Source organism: Gossypium hirsutum, chromosome D08 (assembly GCF_007990345.1).
Source record: "Gossypium hirsutum isolate 1008001.06 chromosome D08, Gossypium_hirsutum_v2.1, whole genome shotgun sequence".
Classification (NCBI taxonomy): Eukaryota; Viridiplantae; Streptophyta; class Magnoliopsida; order Malvales; family Malvaceae; genus Gossypium; species Gossypium hirsutum.
Genome location: NC_053444.1, coordinates 55,580,741 through 55,603,252, shown reverse-complemented (window position 1 = coordinate 55,603,252; position 22,512 = coordinate 55,580,741). Strand labels below are relative to the sequence as shown.

Here is a 22,512-nt window from a genome sequence, read left to right as displayed (position 1 = left end):
GAATTTCACTGTTCTTGAACTTATTAACTCCACTGTTGTCTGAATAACATGCTCTGCTATATTTTCAAAGCATCTCAAGATAAAAAGCTAGATGATTTTGATTTTTTTTTAATTTCACCATTCTTGCAGCCCTTAAGAAAGGCAAAGAGAAGAAAACTAGTAAAAAATAAAAACAAAAGTATGGAATTTGAAGAAAAATAAAACTTTCACACACACACACACACAAATAACATGTCAGGTAAATAAATACAAGGTTTTTAAGCCTATAATAACAAATTTATTGGAAGGACACCGGAACATAGACTTAAACTAATAAATGAATCCGATACGCACACTGGAAAGCTTAAACTAAATAATACTAGTAGTACATACATGAAACTTTATGAGTCTTGAAAATAAAGGGCACCCTTCTAACACTTCAAACTAAGCATAAAACATGATATTGTAACTTAAGTTTAACCATGACACTCCATCTTTGAAACTATTTATTGTCTTCTGTATACTACTAGGAGGCAGCTTGCAGCTCGGATCAGCATTTATTTATGATAGTATATCTTAATAGGAAAACACCTGTAAGTGGCACGAAAAATCAATATTTGGGATAGGGTTAGTTGGTTAGACTGATATGTTTACAGAAATAACAGTGTATAAAGTGCCCCCAACCAGTTATTTAACTTTTGGCACCAATAGTCAAGATCTCATCAAACTTGGAAAAACTCAAAACAAATCAATCCAACTTACCACATATTCACATATCCATCTTTCACATGATCAAACATTCTAGGCTGCCCTCTTTTTATTTACTTTGTATTTCTGTCATGGCTCAGAACAAAAGAAGCAAACTCAGATAAGATATTTGTTTATTTATATTTAAGGATAATAGGAAGTGAAAGCTGAAATAATCCATGGCCTACCTATTTGTTGAGGTCTTTTTGTCTTCCATTGAATCTTAATTCTCATAACTTGGAGTGGCTTCCATCGATGCATTATCTGGGTGAATATCTTCAAGTTTTTTAACGCGGCTAATTCTAAGATTTTTTGTCATTAATTTGTTCAATTTAAACCCGTAGCCAGAACTAGTCCAAGCTGGTAGGTCTGATAGATGCAATGTGCCCAACTTAGGTAATTCACGGTTGTTCAACTCCGGCTGAAACACACTCTTCAGCTTATCACAACGCTTGACTCGGAGAATTTCGAGGTTTCTAGGCACTTCCTCTGATGAGAAAATAGTTTCAAGCACTGGGCAATAGGATATATGCAAATGCTTGAGTTTGATCTTTTTCATGTCTGCTGAACTCACAGCCTGCTCGTCCTGCATGTTTGCTGGATTTGCAGCCTTGTCTGGTAAACTCTCGGGCTGCTGTGCCTTCCTTGTCTGGTAAACTCTTGGGCATATCTTTCTCTTCCTTATCTGGTAAACTCTCAGGCTGCTGCGCCTCCTCATTCACTTTGTTGGATAAATGGCAGTAGCAAAGAAAGCAAAAACGAATGAAAGAAAAACAAAAGAAAAGAACTCAGCAAGAAAATTTGTAATTGAGAAGTCATCATAATTTCATTCAAACTTTGAATATATGATGGTTACAAAAGTATTTGACAGTTACCTACTAATTTAACTGCTCTTACTTACCAAAAAAAATATAGCAACTTGTATACAAAAGAAAGCTGGCATACCAGCTATTACATCAGTCAATCTTTCCTACTAACTTAGCTAACTCATTACAAAGATTTAGGCTAAGTTCCATAGGAACAAATATTGAAAAAGTAATTTTATAACTGAACCAACTCCATTTCTTTGCTACAAAACAGTATAGCAGCTAAAATTGTACAATTTGCTGCTGTTGGTCTTTTGACCAATTTGTTGCTGTTGGTTCTTTGTTGCGATGAAGGCCACGGCTTCAACACTCCTCCTTGGTCTGTATGCAACAAACACCAATCCTTTCCTTCAAAGCATTAAATCGGTTGGCTCCCAATGGTTTAGTTAAAATGTCAGCTAGCTGAATTTCTGAGCTGCAATGAACTAAGCTAACCTCCCTAGATTGCTCAGCTTCTCTAACAAAATGGAATTTGATTTTGAAGTGTTTAGTCTTACCATGGAAGACTGGATTCTTGGCTATGGCCACAGCTGATTGATTATCCACTCTAATCTCAGTAGGCTGAACTTGACTTTCATTCAAATCATCCAAAATCTTCCTAAGCCAAATGGCTTGGTTCACAGCTGCTGCAGCTGAGATATATTCAGCCTCTGCTGTAGATTGTGCAACAGTTTGTTGCTTCTTCGAACTCCAGCTGAAAACACTCGAGCCTAAGGTGAAAAAATAACCTGAAGTGCTCCTCATGTCATCAACTGACCCTGCCCAATCGCTATCAGAATAGCCTACGAGTTTCAGCTCCTTTGCCCTCCAAAACTTCACACCAGTATCGATGGTTCCTTTGACATACCTTAATACTCTTTTTGCTGCCTTCAGATGTGCCACATTACTGCAGTGCATAAACCTTGAAAGTAGACTAACAGCATAGACAATGTCTGGTCTAGTTGCTGTTAAATAAAGCAAACAACCAATTAAGCTTCTATATGCCTTCTCATCTACTTGATCATGTTCACTGGCACTTGACAATTTTTCTCCCAATGCAACTGGTGTAGTTACTGGTTTGCATTTCAACATGCAAAATTTTTCAAGCACCTTGGAAGCAAATGTTTGCTGACTTATGAAAATGCCATCACTTCCTTGTTTTATCTCCATGCCAAGAAAGTAGGTCATCAGACCAAGGTCAGTCATCTCAAAGACATGTTGCATCTGTTTCTTGAAGTCTTCAATAAGTTGATCTTTGCAGCCAATAACCAACAGATCATCAACATACAAGGAAACAATTAACAAGGTTTCCTCCTGATCCTTCTTAACATAGAGTGTAGGCTCACTGATACTCTTTATGAACCCGAGCCTTGCTAAGTAGCCATCAATCCTCTCATAACAGGCCCTTGGAGCCTGTTTTAGACCATACAAAGCCTTTTTCAGCTTGTAGACCTTCTGTTTTTCACCAGTGACCTTAAAACCCTCAGGTTGCTCAATGAATATTTCTTCATTAAGAAAGCCATTTAGAAAGGCTGACTTAACATCCAGATGATGCACTTTCAAATACTTTTGAGCTGCCAAAGCTAGCAGCAATCTGATAGTATCCAACCTTGCAACAGGTGCAAAGGTTTCAGAAAAATCAACCCCTTGCTGCTGACTATAACCTTTAACAACCAGTCTGGCCTTATGTCTATTAAGGGAGCCATCTGCATTGTTCTTAATTCTATAAACCCACTTTACACCTATAATTTTTCTGTTTTCAGGTCTGTTTACAAGCTCCCATGTATCATTTTTCTGAATCATTTTAAATTCAGCTTCCATAGCATCCTGCCAGCATTTTTCTTTTTCAGCTTCTTCAAAACATGAAGGCTCTAATATAGTTACTGCACATCTCTCATAGATGTCAGTTAATGTCCTGGTGCCTCGAACAGGTTGATCATCATAGCCATTTTCAGTTACTTCTTCATTTTCAGCTTGCTGCAGATCAACATCAATCTCTTCTCCATCAGGCAAATTTGCTTCAATTCCATCCCATTTCCAGCTACTTGCTTCACTGAATTTTACATCTCTGCTCACTACAACCTTCTTGGTCAGTGGATCAAAGACTCTGTATCCTTTCTTCACGTTGTTGTAGCCAACAAACACCCCAGGCATGGACCTCCTGTCCAACTTAGTTCTTCTCTCCTCAGGTACCAACACATAACATAGACAGCCAAATACCTTCAAATGAGAGACAGATGGTTTCTGTGCAAACCAGGCTTCAAAGGGAGTTTTTCCTTTGACTGCATTAGTTGGCAACCTATTCAACAGGTAAATAGCTGTATTCACAGCTTCAGCCCAAAAAACATTAGGCATTTTAGCCTCAAATAACAAACACCTAGCCATATCAAGGACTGTTCTGTTTTTCCTTTCACAAACACCATTTTGCTGTGGTGTGTACACAGTAGTCAATTGGTGTTGAATTCCAGCATCATCACACAATTTTTGAAACTTCTGAGATACATACTCAGAACCATTGTCAGACCTCAAACATTTTAGTTTGCAATTTGCTTGGTTTTCAACCAAGGCTTTAAATTTGCAGAAGGAGTCATAAACATCTGACTTATGCTTCAAAAAATTTACCCAACAGAACCTTGAATAATCATCAATGAAGAGTACAAAGTACCTGCTGCCATTTAAGGAGGTAGTCTTCATTGGTCCACAGATGTCTGTATGAATAAGCTGAAGCTTCCCTTGTGCTCTCTATGCCTTGTTGACTGGAAAGGGTAATCTGGTCTGTTTGCCTAGCTGACAGACCTCACATACAGCATCCTTTGGCTCAATTTTGGACATATCACTGACCAAATCCATTTTGTGCAGCATGTTCAGTGAATTGTAGTTCACATGCCCCATCCTCCTGTGCCACAAGTCTGTCTCATCAGACTGAGATGCATATGCCTTGGCTTGCAGTTGATTCACATCCACAATGAAGGTTCTATCTTGCATAGCCACTGTAGTCAACACTTCACCAGCAGCATTTTTGATCAAACAGTTTTTGCCTTCAAAAATCAGAGAGTAACCCTTCTCCAATAGCTGGCCAACACTTAGCAAATTTTGGTCAATGTCAGGTACATAGAGAACCTCTGAAATGGTTTTAATACCTGACTTGGTGCTTATCAAGGCCTTGCCTTTCCCTTTTGCCTCCAGCAACTCACCATTGCCAATTTTAACTTTGGACTTGAAGGTGGTGTCAAGCTCCTTAAATATACTCTTCTCAGAAGTCATATGGTGGGTACATCCACTGTCAATCAACCATATTTTACTAACTTTGCTCGAGCTTGCAAAGCATGATGCTGAAAAGACATGCTCTTCAGGTGATTCAACCTCTTCTGCAGCTTGAGCTTGGTTTTGAAATTGTGGTTGTGGTTTTGGCTTGCTCTTACAGACCTTTTCGATGTGGCCAAATTGCTTGCAGGCTCTACATTGAATGTCTGGTCTGTACCAGCAGTATTTCTCAAGATGAGTAGTCTTCTTGCAATGGACACAAGGTGGAAACTTCCTTTTGACAGGTTCTTTCTTCTTCTTCTTCTCAGTCCAGGGCTTCTTGCCTTTGGCATTTAAGTTTGCACTTGAGCTTTCTCTGCTTCTAGCCTGAAAAGCTCCTTCATAGTGGTCCTCCTGCCTATTTGCCCTTCTCTGCTCTTGAGCATAAAGAGCATTTATAAGCTCTGTCAAAGGGATTGTTGACAAGTCCCTTGAATCTTCCAGAGAAGAAATTTTTGCTTCATACTTCTCTGGCAAGGTTGTTATGACCTTCTCAACCACTCTTTGGTCACTGAATTCCTCCCCAAGCAGCCTTATATTGTTGACAGTAGTCATGATTCTGTCAGCATACTGCTTGATGGTTTCTGAGTCCTTCATTTTGAGATTTTCAAAATCTCTTCTCATGTTGATCAGTTGCTGTTGTCTGGTCTTGTCAGACCCCTGAAACTCCTCCTTGAGTTTGTCCCAGGCCTGCTTTGGAGTGTCACAAGCCATTATTCTTGTGAAAATAACATCAGAAACTCCACTTTGAAGGCACGACATAGCCTTATACTTCTTGGCACAGTCTTCATTGTGCTGCCTAATCTGGGCTATGGTCGGGTTGGCTCTTAATGGTGGTGGCTCAGTGTCATTGAGAACAACATTCCACAGGTCGTGTGCTTGCAGGTATGTTCTCATTTTCACTGCCCAGATGTTGTAATTTTCTCCAGCAAAGACAGGTGGAGGAGGTGGTGTAAAACTCATTTTTCAGCAAGCAAAACAACCTCTTCTTCTTTTGTTTCAAACACAATTTGCTTAGTGACAGTGTACAACCAAGGCCCTCAAAGACTGAAAGCTCTGATACCATTTGTTGGATAAATGGCAGTAGCAAAGAAAGCAAAAACGAATGAAAGAAAAACAAAAGAAAAAGAACTCAGCAAGAAAATTTGTAACTGAGAAGTCATCATAATTTCATTCAAACTTTGAATATATGATGGTTACAAAAGTATTTGACAGTTACCTACTAATTTAACTGCTCTTACTTACCAAAAAAAAATATAGCAACTTGTATACAAAAGAAAGCTGGCATACCAGCTATTACATCAGTCAATCTTTCCTACTAACTTAGCTAACTCATTACAAAGATTTAGGCTAAGTTCCATAGGAACAAATATTCAAAAAGTAATTTTATAACTGAACCAACTCCATTTCTTTGCTACAAAACAGTATGGCAGCTAAAATTGTACAATTTGCTGCTGTTGGTCTTTTGACCAATTTGTTGCTGTTGGTTCTTTGTTACGATGCAGGCCACGGCTTCAACACACTTCCTTGTCTGGTAAACTCTTGGGCGCATCTTTCTCTTCCTTGTTTGGTAAACTCTCTCGCTGTTGTGCCTCCTCTTTCTCTTTATTGTCTAGTAAACTCTTGGGCACATCTTTCTCTTTTTTGTCTTGTAAACTCTCGGGCTGCTGCACCTCCTCTTTCTCTTCCTTGTCTGATAAACTCTTAGGCGCATCTTTCCTTTCCTTGTCTAGTAAACTCTCGGGTTGCTGCGCCTTCTCTTTCTCTTCCTTGTCTGGTAAACTCTTGGGTGTATCTTTCCCTTCCTTGTCTGGTAAACTCTCGGGCTGCTGCGCCTTCTCTTTCTCTTCCTTGTCTAGTAAAATCTTAGGCGCATCTTTCCCTTCCTCGTCTGGTAAACTCTCGGGCTGCTGCACCTTCTCTTTCTCTTCCTTGTCTAGTAAAATCTTAGGCGCATCTTTCCCTTCCTCGTCTGGTAAACTCTCGGGCTGCTGCACCTTCTCTTGCTCTTCCTTGTCTGTTAAGGTCTCGGGCTGCACTTCCTCTTTTTTATTTATGGGACTCTTCGGCTGCATCTTTCCTTTGGCTGAACTTTTGGTTTCGTGCACTTTCTTGTCTTCTAAACCTGTAGCATACTGCTCTTTCTTATTTGTGGGCCTCGTATCTTCTAGATTCGAGGTCTGTTCTTTCTCACCGTCCGAGCCCTTATCTCCAAACAAAGTCTTTAGATTATCACAGAATGTAATTTGGAGAGTTTCAAGGTTTTCAGTGATCAGCCATGATGGGAAAACCGTCTCAAGCTTTGGGCAGCAGTCAATGTACAAATGCTTTATGCTCCCAAAACTTAGGGATTGTACTTTCTCCTCATACAAACTCTTCAATTTAAGAAGGTTCGAAATCCATAGAATCTCAAGGGTTCCCCACTTCCCAAGATCTGCCTCCACGAAGATGCTTTTTTCCACGTTATTGCACCTCTCTAACCAACAACCTCTGATGTTCTTCAAGCTGTCAGGCTTTAAATCAGACAAGTTTTTCAAAAAACCATTTTCAACCAAAAAGACATATGTGGCATGCTCAAGAAGAACCTCAATATCAGAAGGAAAAACATCAAATCCTTGGATTTCCAAACATTGGTCATCTTTTACCTCAGAAGGAAGCTTTTTAATCTTGGAGTAGATACAACTGAAGATATGCTTACGACTATCACTGAAATTGTCCTCCTTTTTGGGTTGTGCTCGAACAGAGAAAATTGAATGCCTGATACGCTCTAGTAATGCAGAATCTTTCTTCAAACTTTTGAGGAGTTCTACGCCCTGCACAACTATTCTTGGCACATTATCCCCTTGAGGAATCTCTGAATGCTTAGAGACGTAACAGTGATCCAACTTTAGCTCCAATGGTAGGTCCTCGAGCTTCTTCCTACGAACCCCATTGTTAAATTCTTCAATTGCCTCCTCCGGTAGATAAAGACGCTTTAATTTTAAATTCCAAATTTTTTCTCCAATCTTTAGTACTTTGGTACCTGATAGATCAAGCACCTCAAGCTCACTCAGTAAATTTAGTGGTGGCAACTTATTTAACTTCGAACAACCCCCTAGCAAAAGCTGGCGTAAACTGATAAGATTGTCGAGAGAGGGCACAAACTCAACATTTTCTCCAGAAAGATCCAGAACCTCAAGTTGTTTCAAATTTGGCAAATAAGATTGAATGGCCTCAAAAGAACTTTTAGATAACCTGAGTGTTTTTAGCTGAGGTAGGCAACTCAAAGATTCGGCCTTGATATTCGTCAAAGAGCATGTACCACGCAGGTTAAGCTCTTCAAGTTCTGAAAGGATATCAAAATCTGGAGAAGTTTGGAGCTGGGTGCAGTTATTTAGGATAAGGGAACGGAGTTTTCTGGGATTGCTTAGTTTTGGTAGTCTTGAAACCTTGGTTTCTGAGAGATTGAGAACTTGAAGCCAAGACATGTGCTCAAAGGATGCATCTATTTCTGACAGAGCCTTATAACCTGAAAGATTAATAACCTCAAGTTCTATAAGATGTTCCAAGCTTGGCAATTTCTCAGCTGGGCTCTTACAACCTAAGAGATCAAGTTCTACAAGGTTACGAAGTTCGTCAAAAGAGGCAAAGGTTTTTGACTCTGGAAGACTTTCAAACGAGCAATTCTTCAGCAAAAGGTGGCGAAGAAAGGGAAGGTCGAAATGAGATGGAAAACTTTTAACTTGGGAGTTTGAGAGGTCGAGGGACTTAAGACTAGTCAGGTGCTCAAAAAAGTTGTTTGGAAACCCTTTTAGACTAGAGCAATCAGAAAGATCAAGTGACTCTAGGCTAATGAGGTTTTTTGTGTCCAGGAGTCTTTCAAGATTAGAACAACCTTTTAGTTTGAGATCACGTAGACTTTTACCAAGGCTTTCAGGTAAAAATCTAATATCGGTTTCTGATAGATCAAGGATTTTTAGGTTGTCAGTATCAGTAAAGCAATCATAGAATATCTCCTTTATCTTAGTAGCACCTGAAACATCAAGAACCTTAAGCTTGTGCAGATGCTTCATAAATCGCAGTCCAGACAAACAAACACATCCTCTAACCAAGAGGACAGTTAGATTTGCAAAGGTCTGAACAATTGGTAATTTCTCGATGCTGGTTCCAGAGAAATCAGCGAATCGAAGTTTATGAAATGATTGGAAACTTTTTTCTTGGAGCCTTTTCAAATTGAAGGATCCAGAAACATCAAATACCTCGAGGTCTTTGAGGCTGGCTAGCTTTGGCAGTGCTTTCAAGTAAGTACAGTTTCTAAGGATGAGCCTCCGAAGTTTAGTCAGACGGAAAACATCAGGCAATGACTCGATTCCCAGTGCAGATAGATTAAGGCTTCTAAGTTTGGTCATTTCAGTAAAAAAATCTTTTGGCATTTCCTTGAGCAATGGTGAACCAGTTATCTCAAGGGCCATTAATTCTTTGAGACCCTTAATGCAATCGACTGTCTGAAGCAGATAACAGCCTCTGATGACAAGCAGAAGCAGATTGTTCATTTTAGGTATGGGGTCTGGGATACATGTCAGCCTGGGATTGAAAAGGGCAAGAACTTCGAGATGCTGCTTTTCTTTAAAGAATTTTTTAGGATCTTCTCTCGAGAAACGACTTCCATCAATCAGTAGCGAGGAGACTGATTTCCCTTTCTTGTCCACTTTCACCGTCTTCATCATGCCATCAGTAGGTGTCATTCTTTCAAAAACTTTGCGACCTTTATCCTCAAGTATGCCGGCCAACCCCAGGTTGGATTTCTCGAACAATTCTCGACAGTTACGGTCCTCAAGACCAAGCGTCGCTCTTTCTAGAACAATAAGATTGTCCTCTTGCATCTTTAGCATGCCACGATCTACAAGCTCCATCATCACATTGTATCCCTTGTTGTAAGCCTTCCTGATACCATCAGCAAGATCAAGATGGCCTTCGAGTATCCAGCGAGCGATCAGCTCATTGTACTGAACACCCCCATGTTTCCCCAACAAGTTCCAGCTATGCCAAAAGCAATCGATCAAGCAATTGTCATCTGGAAACTGGCCATAAATGAAAGGAAGAAGCGGAATCACATCATCATTTTCAGCAGCCTTCAAAATGAAATGTGCTGCATCGAAAGCATTGTCCAGCTCGTCTGTTGCAGTGTGGTTTAAGGCTTCAGCTAACATGATAATTTCAGCAGGCAAAACCTGGCTTCTCTTTTTAATGTCAGCATATAATGTTTGGAACTTGAGAGGCAGAGAAACATGGTTGTCAACCCTGTCTTTTAAGAAAGCCACAGCTTCGTCTCCCGAATAAGGTTGGACTTTTCTCTCGATAAAATCAGGGTTTCCAAGTTCCCTTGATGTGATTAAGAAACTGGTAAGGCGTTTTATGTCAGAGCCATTCTTATAGCCCTTCGGAAAGAGTATTTGATCCATGATTTCTTCATAATCTTCAGATTTGACCTCCCCTTCACAATCTAACACCACCAAAAGAAACATGTGTTTTTTTCCCCCCTTTTCTTTCCCATTGTAACATTCGTATCTCTCATTAAGTTCGCCTCTTACCTTTGCCTCCAGCTTTTCGTCAGCAACCTCCTCCCTTTTGTCGTCGTTGTCGATGTCATCGGCATCTTCCCACATACTGCCCAAGTTAGGGATGGACAACTGGCGCGCAATGGATTGGAAAAGAGACATCTCGTCCTTCTTTTGATTCAGGCTCAGAGACATCCAAAGAGACATGTAGAAGGGGCCTTCTGGACTGACAGCGGACTCGGTTATTTGTTTGGCCAGCCATGTTTTCCCTACTCCAGGTCTTCCTGTGAGGGCAAATCCTTTGTGGTAAGACTCCAGGCCCCTCCGTATATCTTCCACTACTTGTCCTACTTTATCTTTTGCTGTAGTGATCCTCGTTTCTGGCCAAATTCAAATAATTATACATTGGTTAAAACGGTAGGATTTTAGTTTGATCTTTTTCTGGTTAAACTCTAGACTAACCAAAAGTTTAATCATTCAAAAGCCAAAACAGACCTGAAACCCACAAGTAAACACACTACAAGCGGAAACATTCTAAAAAAGAGACATCCTCACTCCCTAATAAATAAAAAAACCTTATTCAATTGCTAATATTTCAAATCACTATAGTTAAAAACATTTATAAAATTAGTAAAATTATCAAATAATAAATAATAAATAATAGTATTTGAATCTTATTTATGATAAAAAATTCTAATAAACATAAAATATATTTTTTCAATAATTATTTAAATACTATTTGCTAAAAATGCTTTACTAGTAAAGTGATTAATTTAAAATAATAAGTGTAATTTAATATGAGCCCAAAATCTAATTTAGTGATAATAGCTATAACACTAATAATGATATTATTACTAAGTGGGTAAATATTAGATACACGATCTTTGAAATTTTTAGACTCCATAAATATGATTAAAAATATTACAAGTGTTCGATTTGTCTATATATCAATGTCTTTATTATTCTTATGTGACACATCATACTTTCAATTAACTTGTAGAATATAAAAAACTTCATACGTTGCCTACGGATAATTTTCCTTATTAATTTATCAAAAATAAATGTAAAACCTATCTATTAAGATTTATCAATATAAATGTTTGGAAACACTTTTGAATCGATGTGAATATGTTTTAATGTTCATTTAATTATTAATTGACATTAAATAAATAAGTTTTTTTAAAATAATTTAGTTTTTATTAACTTTAATTATACAATTGAGAATAATAGATAAAATTTTCTATAAAAAAATTAATAGATAAAATCATATAAATAATACTTTGATGTAAAAAAATTGTGTTAATTTTATTAATGTAAAATAGAGTTGTTACTCGAATAAAATTCTAAGAATTTTAATTATCGCTTAATTAATATTAGAATTATATAACAATTAAAATATAACATCCAATAACACCCAATTGATTAAGTAATATCTAAGAATTTACCCATTAATTTAAAATTAATTCAAATATTTGCTTTCAAATGATAAAAGGAAATAAAACTCAGAAAGTGAGTAGTAATAATTTTTTTTATCCTTTTCTAATGTAAAAAAAAGAAGAAGATTATTCTTGAATTTTTATTGGATGGAATCTATAAAAATATGGCTTAAAAATGATTAAAGGCTAAAATTATAAAACAATTGAGGCTTGTTAGGATTAATAACTTACAACTATATAAAAAAAATGAAACATATGCAATAAGCAAATATCAAATCATATATAATGACACAAGAGAGAAATGAAAAATTATTTTAATTAATGATGAGGTAATATAGTATTATGATTTTTTTTTATATAATTATGTTGTATGTTGTTTATACTATGTGAAGCAATCATCTTTAAATCAGCTTTTTTTTTTATTTAATTGTTATTTGTTTGGTGTGAGTAGAAGATGTTATATGAATTTGTTTTGAAAGGAAAGACAATTTTCAACAATTATTTTTAACTATCATCATTAAAGTAATTGAAATCACGTGCAACACATAAGACATTAGGAAGTGGTAGATTTAAAAAATATGAGAACCATAGCTTAGACAAAATATTAATTCTTAATTGATTGACTTTCATTTTCTTAATTTCTCAAATAGATTCGAGTCGTGCTATATTTGTTGAACTATGAAATTTTTATTTATAAAAAATAATATTTAACTTAATTTAATTATAAAATACAAAATTTATTATAGAATATATTTATTTTCTTTTGAAATTTGATATAAATTAAGAACATAAATAAATTTATGTAATACATATTATTAGATTAACAATATTTGATATTATCTTTTATATATAATGTTAATATTACACATTTAATTTTTATTTATTACAAAAAAATTGATTTTATCATAGTTAAACTAAAATCATACTAGATAAAAATTAAATTTATTTAATTATATAAAAACATAAATTTTTATTATTATAATTTATCAAAATTTAAGTATTATTTGATTTTATAAATTAAATAATTTTATTAATTAATAATATATTACGATATTATTAAGTACAACTTTTAAAAGATATGACCAAATTCATTAATTTCATATTAATATAGAAATAATAATTTTAACATGATTTAATTATTATCATATTTAAATAATATCATAGTTATAGATAAAAATATATTTTTATTAATTTTAATTTATCCAATTATTTTATAGATTTAAATATTTAATAATATATGGCATTATTTTTTAAGTTGAGCTTTTAAATCATATGAAAAATTAATTAATGTCAAAATAATTAATAATTAATTGATATTATTATCACATAATAATTTTTAATAAATTATTTTTAATATCAATATTCTATTCAATTCAAAATTTGTTATAGTTTTTATACATATTATAAATTATAGATAGTAATAATATAATATATAGTGATCCAATTGTAAGTTTAAGACACATCAACTTCGACATCAAAATGTACGTAAATCCCTCATATCTCGTAGGTTTCAGAAACAAAAATACCCACTTACCAAAATCAAATAAATTTTCTTAAGAATTTTTTACTAAATAAATTTAAATAAAACATTTATACCTTTAATTTTATTAAAAATGGGTTTTATATTTATATTTTTGTTAATTTTTTCCATTTTTAGTTGCAAAATAAAATTAGAGTTTACTTACTTCAAGTAAAACTTATTTAGTTTAATTATATATTACCCTGCGGTGAATTCTTTGAAAATACTTATTAGTATTCAAATGGTAAAAAAATAATTAAAATAATAGCATAGAATGAAATATATCTATCACCAGTGAGAGTTTATTAAGAATAAACTTGCTTTAATTAATCCAACCATTATTTGTTAAAAATAAATTTTATTTTATTTAATTTTCTTATTTTTAATTAGTTCAATATTTAAAATTTAAAATATTTAAGTATTTTATATTAAATAATTAATTTAATAAATATGTATATATATATATCATATTAAATGATAATTATAGGATTTTTATAACTAGATTATATTTATAAAATACTCATAAGTGGAATGGTAAAGGATTTGTGTACAAAATTTCACCTAATTTCAACACATGATTTATTTTAGGTACCGATTTTTATTTGTTTTATTTAAAGATTTTATATAAAAATATTAAAAAATAAAAATATCATTATAATAATATTTAGTATTTTTTTTAACAATCTCGGTTATAGGTTCTAAACATAACTTTTTTTCTGATACAATACTCAAAACTACCCACGTCTTCATGCATTGACAACAATACTCATACCAGTCAAGTCAAGACTCAATCGACAATATTTATTAACTTTCTTAAAAAATGATTCTTTAACTTGATATTTAATTAACTTGTAACACGATACTTGACTCCAGCATTAAATTAATGTAAGAATTCAATTAAAATTTTTAAAATAGGAAAAATCCATAAATTATATAACTGCATGTTCTCAATTATATTGAATTCCCTAACAAACAACATAAAAACGGCTTCTTATAAAATCAAACAAAAGACCCTAAATTATCATATACTTGAACTAACTTTATTGTAGTTGATATATAAATACCTTGAGGATTATTAGTCTGTGGCTCTTGCTTCCCTTCTCCAGCATTATCAGACGACGGTGTTCCTGAGCTTTGACCCTCTGTTTTGGGGTTGTCTGTCATATTCGTGCCTAAATCAAACACAATAGATTAACATCTCATCAAGCTTTAACCCAACAAACCAAATCAATCATAAGAATAATTAAGGAAAAGGAAATAATGAAAGATATATAATGATTAATGAGAAACCTTGTTCCTTAGGTTCAGCCATATCGCAAACGAAAACCAGAAAATAGCTTCTCGCTTTCTCAATGCTCTCAAACCCTGATCTTATTAGCTCTGATAACTCTGCCTATAACCCCTACCCCTTTTTATAGCAAAAGAGGGGGGCGGGACTTTTTTCATAATTATAATCTACGTATACAAACTACTTCATTCATGCATGCGTACACCACGTACTTCATGTGTAGAAAACGTGAAGACAAAGAAAAAAGAGAATAAAGTTCCAAGAAACCTGTGTAGAAATTAGAGCTAATTAACAGGGCAAAAAGTGATTCCCCCTTGATACCTTGTGGGAAGCTTGAAATGCTCGACCCACCGAGCAAGCAAGCAAGCAATATTCCCCTGACCTTGCCTTTCACTCAGGCCCATCAGCAAATGAACCCGCTGCTCTTAGAATAAAACTTACGTGTACCTTAACACTTTATTCTTCTACCTTTAATGCCTTTTTAAGAATCACAGCCAAGTATATATCCCATGCCTTTGAAGAATCTTTTGTTAAAAATATAATATATATTTATATTTATATTACCTATCTATCTATATCCATCTATCTAGAATATCAAATTAACTATGAAATGTAAATTTAACTATTTAGAATTAAGATCAAAGTGATAGAATGTGTAAGTATTGATTATACCAATTAGAAAAAGGTCACATCATCACTTCTGTTAATTTAATTGAGGGTGACCAAAATAAAAGTGATCTAAAACATGAGTGACCAAAATAGAAATGATCTAAAGCATCAATTATTAAATTAAAATTTTTCATAGCTGGTTGATCAAAATAAAAACAAACTAATTGTTGGGTAACTATTTCTATAGTTTACTCATTAAATAAAAACAATATTTTTATATAGCTTTATAATTATTAAACAAGTTGTTTTATTCCAGAGAAGTCTTTGAAGTGTCCCAACGACCGGACACCCAATAATGGTCAGTATTGTTCCTAGGTCATGTTGGGGTTTGGTCTCACACCTCCACCAAAAGCCATATATGGTTCACAAAGGGAAAGCACCTCGTAAGAACAAGTTGTTCGTGGGTGCACAACCACCCACCAAGTGGTACCTTATCTCCCAAGTGGTGACCTATATATGCCATAGGTAGGGGTTCAAACCCCACCAAGAGCAAAGAAGATCACGTCCCCTTGATGGGTGGCTGTGTGCCCGTTGTCGAAACCACTTTTTTAATAAAAGCAAAGCTTAGTTGTCGACTTAAAAACGAAAATTGGAGTCGCCACCAATCTTTTATTGAGGTGTGATCGGATCACATTGAAAACAATTTTAGGTCTACGAATTTTTAGAAAATAGGTTCGGGAATCGATTACGTACAAGGAAGGGTTAGCACCCTCGTAACGCCCAAAATTGGTACCGAATCGATTGTTTAATGTCTTAGTGTCGTAAATTCGAAAAGATTTTAAAATACGATCTTTTTAACTTGAATGAACTAAAATAATAAAACACTCTTATTTCAAAAAAAATGAAATGTCAAACCCAGTGAGTTAGGGCGCAACATTTTTAATCTTCAAAATTAAATTTATCTTTTTAAAAAACCCATGCATTTTGAGAAGGATATTTGGTTATTTGGGTCGAACAAAAAATCAGAACCCAGTAAGTTAGGGTTCCATTTCTAGAAATTCCTAAACGCCAAATATTGCCTCTATTATTTTTTAAGAAAAATTCTTATCTCGAGAAAATAACATGTCATATCTAATGCGTTAGGACACAACGTATCGAATTCCCGAGAATGAGCTTTTTATTTATGTTTGAATTAAAAAAGGATACCCAGTTTCTTAGATTGAGGAAGATTGGAATCCAATAAGTTAGGACACAATCTTTTCGAGGATCCCAAATTCTGAGTGTCGCTTTATTTTTGAAAAAACTTTTTGAATAAAAATACTTTCGATACTTGAATGATATTAAACGTAACCTTTTAAACGAATAAAATACGATGGAACGTTAATGTATAACGTGGAATGACGATTTGTAAACAAAATATACTCTAACGAATGACAAATAATCAATAAAAATAAATAAACAATACCATACATATAAGAGCAATAATCACATGTAAATATTAACATCAACATTTGAAAGCTAATGACCTAAAAGCCTATCGCAAATATAACAAATTTAAAATAACTAAAAAAAAGCATGAGAGAAAAGAAATTTGAAATTATCAACTTATATACACAAAATACATGTATATAAAAATTTAAAAGAAGTAATTAATATGAAGACTTGAAATAATTTAAAAATAGAATTAAAAATGAATAATAATATCTAAATGAATTTTAAAATAAATATTATAAGAAGAAAGTCAAAATAAATAAAACCCAAAATAATACACATATATTAATCTAAATAGGTAATAGATGTAAATTACGTATTATAAAAAAAACTATTTAAAAAAGGTAAATTCTATTGGATTAACATAAAAAATACAAAATAATTCATTATGAAATTAAATAATAATATATGATAATAATATAAAAAAACTTAAAATAATAGTGCATAATAGAATAAAATAATGAATATAAAAAGGTTAGGTAAATTGGTAAAAAAAAAACTAATAATAAAAATGATAGTAGTAGTAGTAATAATAATAATAATAATAATAATAATAATAATAATAATAGTAATAATAGTAATAATGATAAATTAATATTAAAGTAATTAATTTAATAGCAAAAAATAACAAAACAGATTACTAATTTGGAATTAAAACAGAAATTTAGGGGAAAAATGTGCAAAAAATGAAATGAAAAGGACCGAATTGAAATTAATTTAAAATCAGAGGGACTAGCACAGAAATTAAACGCACAAGTCCCACCTGGAAATCAAGTTAGATCATCAGAAACGACGTCGTTTCGAACGTTCGTCTCCTCAATAGGACGAAATCGAAAACAAGATCGAATTATGTGGAAAAATTAAAAAAAACAAAAAGGATTAAATTGAAGTAAATCGAAAAAATAGAAGGACCAAGAACGTAAATAAGCCATTGAAACAAAAACAAGCTGATCCTCCCCGGGTCAAATCGGGTCATTGGGTCACACCTTTAAACGGTGTTATTTCAAAGCTACTAACACAGGCTTTAAACGACACCATTTTATACATTAAATAATGCCAAAACAAAACCCTAAAACTATCCGCCTTAATCACATTAAACAGATTTAAAAAAAACTAAACTCCTTTTTATCGCCGCAAATCTGAAACCATTCTTTTCCGTTTCAAATCTCAGGCCTCCGCCCATCCATCTTCGATTTGCACAGAGGGGAAGAAGGCTTCATTGGCGCACCTACGAAGGTATCACCTTCTCCTTTTTTTCTTTTGAATCGCGAATAAGTAAAATAAAATAATAATAAAAAGAAAACAGTAAGCCACCTTTTTAGATTTCTGATTTCCTTTTGTATTTTTTAGTATTGTTCGCGTCCCAAAAAAAATTACAAGGGTTGTGTCATTTGTTTTATAGGCTTAAAATAAAATAAAAAAAATAAGAAATACAATGTTTTTTCTTTTCTTTTCTTTACTGTGTTGTCTTCGTCTTCTTTGAAAGTACGGAGGCCAGTTGGCGTACGGAAGTGGTAGACGTGGCGCAGCATACGTAGGGAAGGCTCTGGTGGCTGCAACGCTGGAAGGAGGGCTATTGCTGCTAGGGTTTTCTGATTCTCTTTAGTGTTGGGCTGTATGGTAGTTGGGCTAGGTGTAGTTTGGGTTTGTACTAGGCCATTGTAAATGGGTTTGGTTTGTTGGGCTAGGTAAATAAACTGCCTAATATTTGTACTTTATTTATATTTTGGTTTTTAAATTATTTAACGGGCCCGGGGCAAAATTGGAATTACAGCTGCCCCTCTTTGCTCATGGTCGTGTAATAGGAATGAAGCAAAAACTTTAAAAATGGTCAATTTTGCCCGACCTTGGTGCTCTTCCTCTTCAAGTAGCCTCATTCTTTTCTATTGCATCTTTAGAGGTATAGGAATTGGTGTTTTGAAACACCCCACTGTGACGTCAAGGAGATAGGATTTGTAGCACTTTGAGAAAACATTTGTTATCTTCAATCTACTACATTGCAACTTCAGGGAGATGAGACTTGTAGCTTCAACTTGTTCCACCGTAACTTGGGAAGATAAGATTCGCTGTCTTTGATTTGCTCCACTACTGCTAAGGGAGACAGGATCTACAATCTTCAACCTATTCCACTGCAAACTCAGAGAGGCAAGGCTGGTGTTGTCGATCTGCTTCGCTGCCAGTACAGGAAGGCAAGATTTGCTGTTGTTAGTCTACTCCGCTGCAAACTCAGGGAGGCAAGGCTAGTGTCTTCGATTGCTTCGCTACCAATACAGGAAAACAATGATACGCTATCTTTAGTCTGCTCCGCTGCAAACTCAAAGAGGCAAGTCTAGTGTCTTCGATCTGCTTCGCTGTCAGTACAGAAAGGCAAGATCTGCTATCTTCAGTCTGCTCCGCTGTAAACCTAGAGAGGCAAGGTTGGTGTCTTCGATCTGCTTCGCTATCAGTACAGGAAGGCAAGATCTGCTATCTTCAGTCTGCTCCGCTGCAAACCCAGGGAGGCAAGGCTGGTATCTTCGATCTGCTTCGCTGTCAGTATAGGAAGGCAATATCTACTATATTCACTCTGCTCCGCTGTCAACCCAGGGAGGCAAGGCTAGTGTCTTCAATTGCTTCGCTACCAATACAGGAAAACAATGGTATGCTATCTTTAGTCTGCTCCGCTGCAAACTCAGGGAGGCAAGGCTAGTGTCTTCGATTGCTTCGCTACCAATATAGGAAAACAATGATACGCTATCTTTAGTCTGCTCCGCTGTCAACCCAAGGAGGCAAGGCTGGTGTTTTCGATCTGCTTCGCTGTCAGTACAGGAAGGTAAAATCTGCTATCTTTAGTCTGCTTCACTGCAAACCTAGGGAGGTAAGGCTGGTGTCTTCGATCTGCTTCGGTGTCAGTACAGGAATGCAAGGCTGGTGTCTTCAGTTTACTCCGCTGTCAGTAAAAGAATGTAAGATCTGGTGTTTTCAATCTGTTTCGCTGTCAGTACAGGAAGGCAAGATCTGCTATCTTCAGTCTGTTTTGCTGTCAACCCAGGAATGCAAGATCTAGTGTCTTAGATCTGCTTCGCTGCCAGTACAAGAAGGCAAGATCTGTTATCTTCAGTCTGCTCCGCTGTCAGTACAGGAAGGCAAGATCTGCTATCTTCAGTCTGCTTCGTTGCAAACCCAGGGAGGTAAGACTGGTGTCTTAGATTTGCTTCGTTGTCAGTACAGAAAGGTAAGATCTACTATCTTCAGTTTGCTCCGTTGTTAACCCAGAGAGGCAAGACTGGTATCTTCGATCTGCTATCTTTAGTCTGCTTCGCTGCAAACCTAGGGAGGTAAGGCTGGTGTCTTCGATCTGCTTCGGTGTCAGTACAGGAATGCAAGGCTGGTGTCTTCAGTTTACTCCGCTGTCAGTAAAAGAATGCAAGATCTGGTGTTTTCAATCTGTTTCGCTGTCAGTACAGGAAGGCAAGATCTGCTATGTTCAATCTGCTCCACTGTCAGCAAAGGAATGCAAGATCTGGTGTCTTAGATCTGCTTCGCTGTCAGTACACGAAGGCAAGATCTGTTATCTTCAGTCTGCTCCGCTGTCAGTACAGGAAGACAAGATCTGCTATCTTCAGTTTGCTTCGTTGCAAACCTAGGGAGGCAAGACTGGTGTCTTAGATTTGCTTCGTTGTCAGTACAAAAAGGCAAGATCTACTATCTTCAGTTTGCTCCGTTGTTAACCCAGAGAGGCAAGACTGGTATCTTCGATCTGCTTCACTGTCATTACAGGAAGGTAAGATCTGCTATCTTCAGTCTACTCCACTGTCAACCCAAGGAGGCAAGACTGGTGTCTTCGATTTACTTCGCTGTCAGTACAAGAAGGCAAGATCTGCTATCTTTAGTTTACTCCGCTGCAAACCCAGGGAGGCAAAGCTGGTGTATTCGATCTGCTTCGTTGTCAGTACATTAAGGCAAGATGTGTTATCTTTAGTCTGCTCCGCTGTCAGTACAGGAAGGCAAGGCTGGTGTCTTCGATCTGTTTCACTGTCAGTACAGGAAGACAAGATCTGCTATCTTCAGTCTACTCTGCTGTCAACCTAGGAAGGCAAGACTGACGTCTTCGATCTGCTTCGCTGTCAATACAGAATGGAAAGATCTACTATCTTCAGTCTACTCCGCTGCAAACTCAAGGAGGCAAGGCTAGTGTCTTAGATCTGTTTCGCTATCAGTACAGGAAGGCAAGATCTACTATCTTCAGTCTGCTTTGCGTCAACCCAGAAAGGCAAGGCTGGTGTCTTCAATCTGCTTCGCTGTTAGTACAGGAAGGAAAAATCTGCTATATTTAGTCTACTCTACTGCAAACCCAGGGAGGCAAGGCTGGTGTCTTCGATTTGCTTTGCTGTCAGTACAGGAATGCAAGATCTGCTATCTTTAGTTTACTCCGCTGCAAACCCAAGGAGGCAAGGCTGGTGTATTCGATCTGCTTCGTTGTCAGTACATTAAGGCAAGATATGTTATATTTAGTCTGCTCCGCTGTCAGTACAGGAAGGCAAGACTGATGTCTTCGATCTGCTTCGCTGTCAGTACAGAATGGAAAGATCTACTATCTTCAGTCTGCTCCGCTGCAAACCCAGGAAGGCAAGGCTAGTGTCTTAGATCTACTTCGCTATCAGTACAAGAAGGCAAGATCTACTATCTTCAGTCTGTTTTGCTGTCAACCCAAGAAGGTAAGGCTGGTGTTTTCAATCTGCTTCGCTGTTAGTACAGGAAGGAAAAATCTGCTATCTTTAGTCTACTCCGCTGCAAACCCAGTGAGGCAAGGCTGGTGTCTTCGATTTGCTTCACTGTCAGTACAGGAAGGCAAGATCTGCTATCTTCAGTCTGTTCTGCTGTCAGTACAGGAAGGCAAGATCTGCTATCTTCAGTCTGTTCTGCTGTCAGTACAGGAAGGCAAGGCTGGTGTCTTTGATCTGCTTCACTGTCAGTATAGGAAGGTAAGATCTACTATCTTCAGTCTGCTCTACTGTCAGTACAGGAAGGCAAAGCTGGTGTCTTCGATCTGCTTCACTGTCAGTACAGAAAGGCAAGATCTGTTATTTTTAACCTACTCCACTGCTGCTCATGGAGATAAGGCTTTGTGATTTCACCGATCTGTTCTCTGGGGAACATGACCTGTATAATTCATTTTATGAACCTAATTATGCCTAGTGTTTAGGATGTCATGATCAGAATGAATCAAATGCTCCTAACTAGACTTGTATGAAATTCATTTGAATGAATGCATAATTTTATATTTTTCGAGAATGATTCGTTTAGGTTGTCATTGCTCAAAGCTTATTAAGGCTTTATTACTGACGTACTATAACGTCTTCTTGTTCTGCTGGCTTTTCTGAAGAAACACTTAGTCAGATTGCCCCCACTGTAAACCTCTAAGTTTAATCCACTGGGACGCAAAATTTGTACCATTATTCTCCCACTGTAATGCAATGGTAGAAAAATATGGCTTTTTTCAATCCTCTCCTATTGTAATTCAAGGATACAGAATGTGAAGCTCTTTGGTCATTTATACCATTCCAAGTGTGTCATACCAAATGCTCATGCACAAATGAAGACTTTCTTCTCCCAGGAAACCTCTTCCTATTGTTTGGTGATCATTGCTTGCTTGTTCACTGAAGCCTTATCACCGATACGACATCTTGTCATTTTGTTCAATCGATGCTTTGACAACAAAATCTGAAAGAGTTAGTCTCAATTTAAACTTTTCCTTCCTAGATATTTCAACTTTTAA

General features: G+C 35.8%; 1 protein-coding gene across 2 annotated transcripts; it reads right to left on the bottom strand.

Moving 5' to 3' along the window:
- Positions 1–6,115: 6,115 nt before the first annotated feature.
- On the bottom strand, positions 6,116–14,754 carry LOC107939713 (putative disease resistance protein At4g19050). Of its 2 annotated transcripts, XM_041098453.1 has the most exons (4): positions 14,657–14,754; positions 14,431–14,538; positions 6,872–10,791; positions 6,116–6,790 (listed from the first exon to the last, which is right to left on the bottom strand). In XM_041098453.1, the coding sequence occupies exons 1-4, from the start codon at positions 14,676–14,678 to the stop codon at positions 6,389–6,391; spliced, it is 4,452 nt and encodes a 1,483-aa protein (XP_040954387.1). In that variant the 5' UTR covers positions 14,679–14,754; the 3' UTR covers positions 6,116–6,388. The 2 variants fall into 2 exon arrangements, with proteins under 2 accessions (XP_040954387.1, XP_016728568.2); XM_016873079.2 differs by having other exon boundaries at positions 6,116–10,791.
- Between the last annotated feature and the right edge of the window lie 7,758 nt (positions 14,755–22,512).

Coding starts and splice junctions, on each gene's coding strand:
- LOC107939713 (XM_016873079.2), bottom strand. CDS start 14,678: ATGGCTGAACCTAAGGAACAAG. Junction 14,539..14,656: donor GGCTGAACCTAAGGAACAAG/GTTTCTCATTAA, acceptor TGTTTGATTTAG/GCACGAATATGACAGACAAC. Junction 10,792..14,430: donor ACAGACTAATAATCCTCAAG/GTATTTATATAT, acceptor GAATTTGGCCAG/AAACGAGGATCACTACAGCA.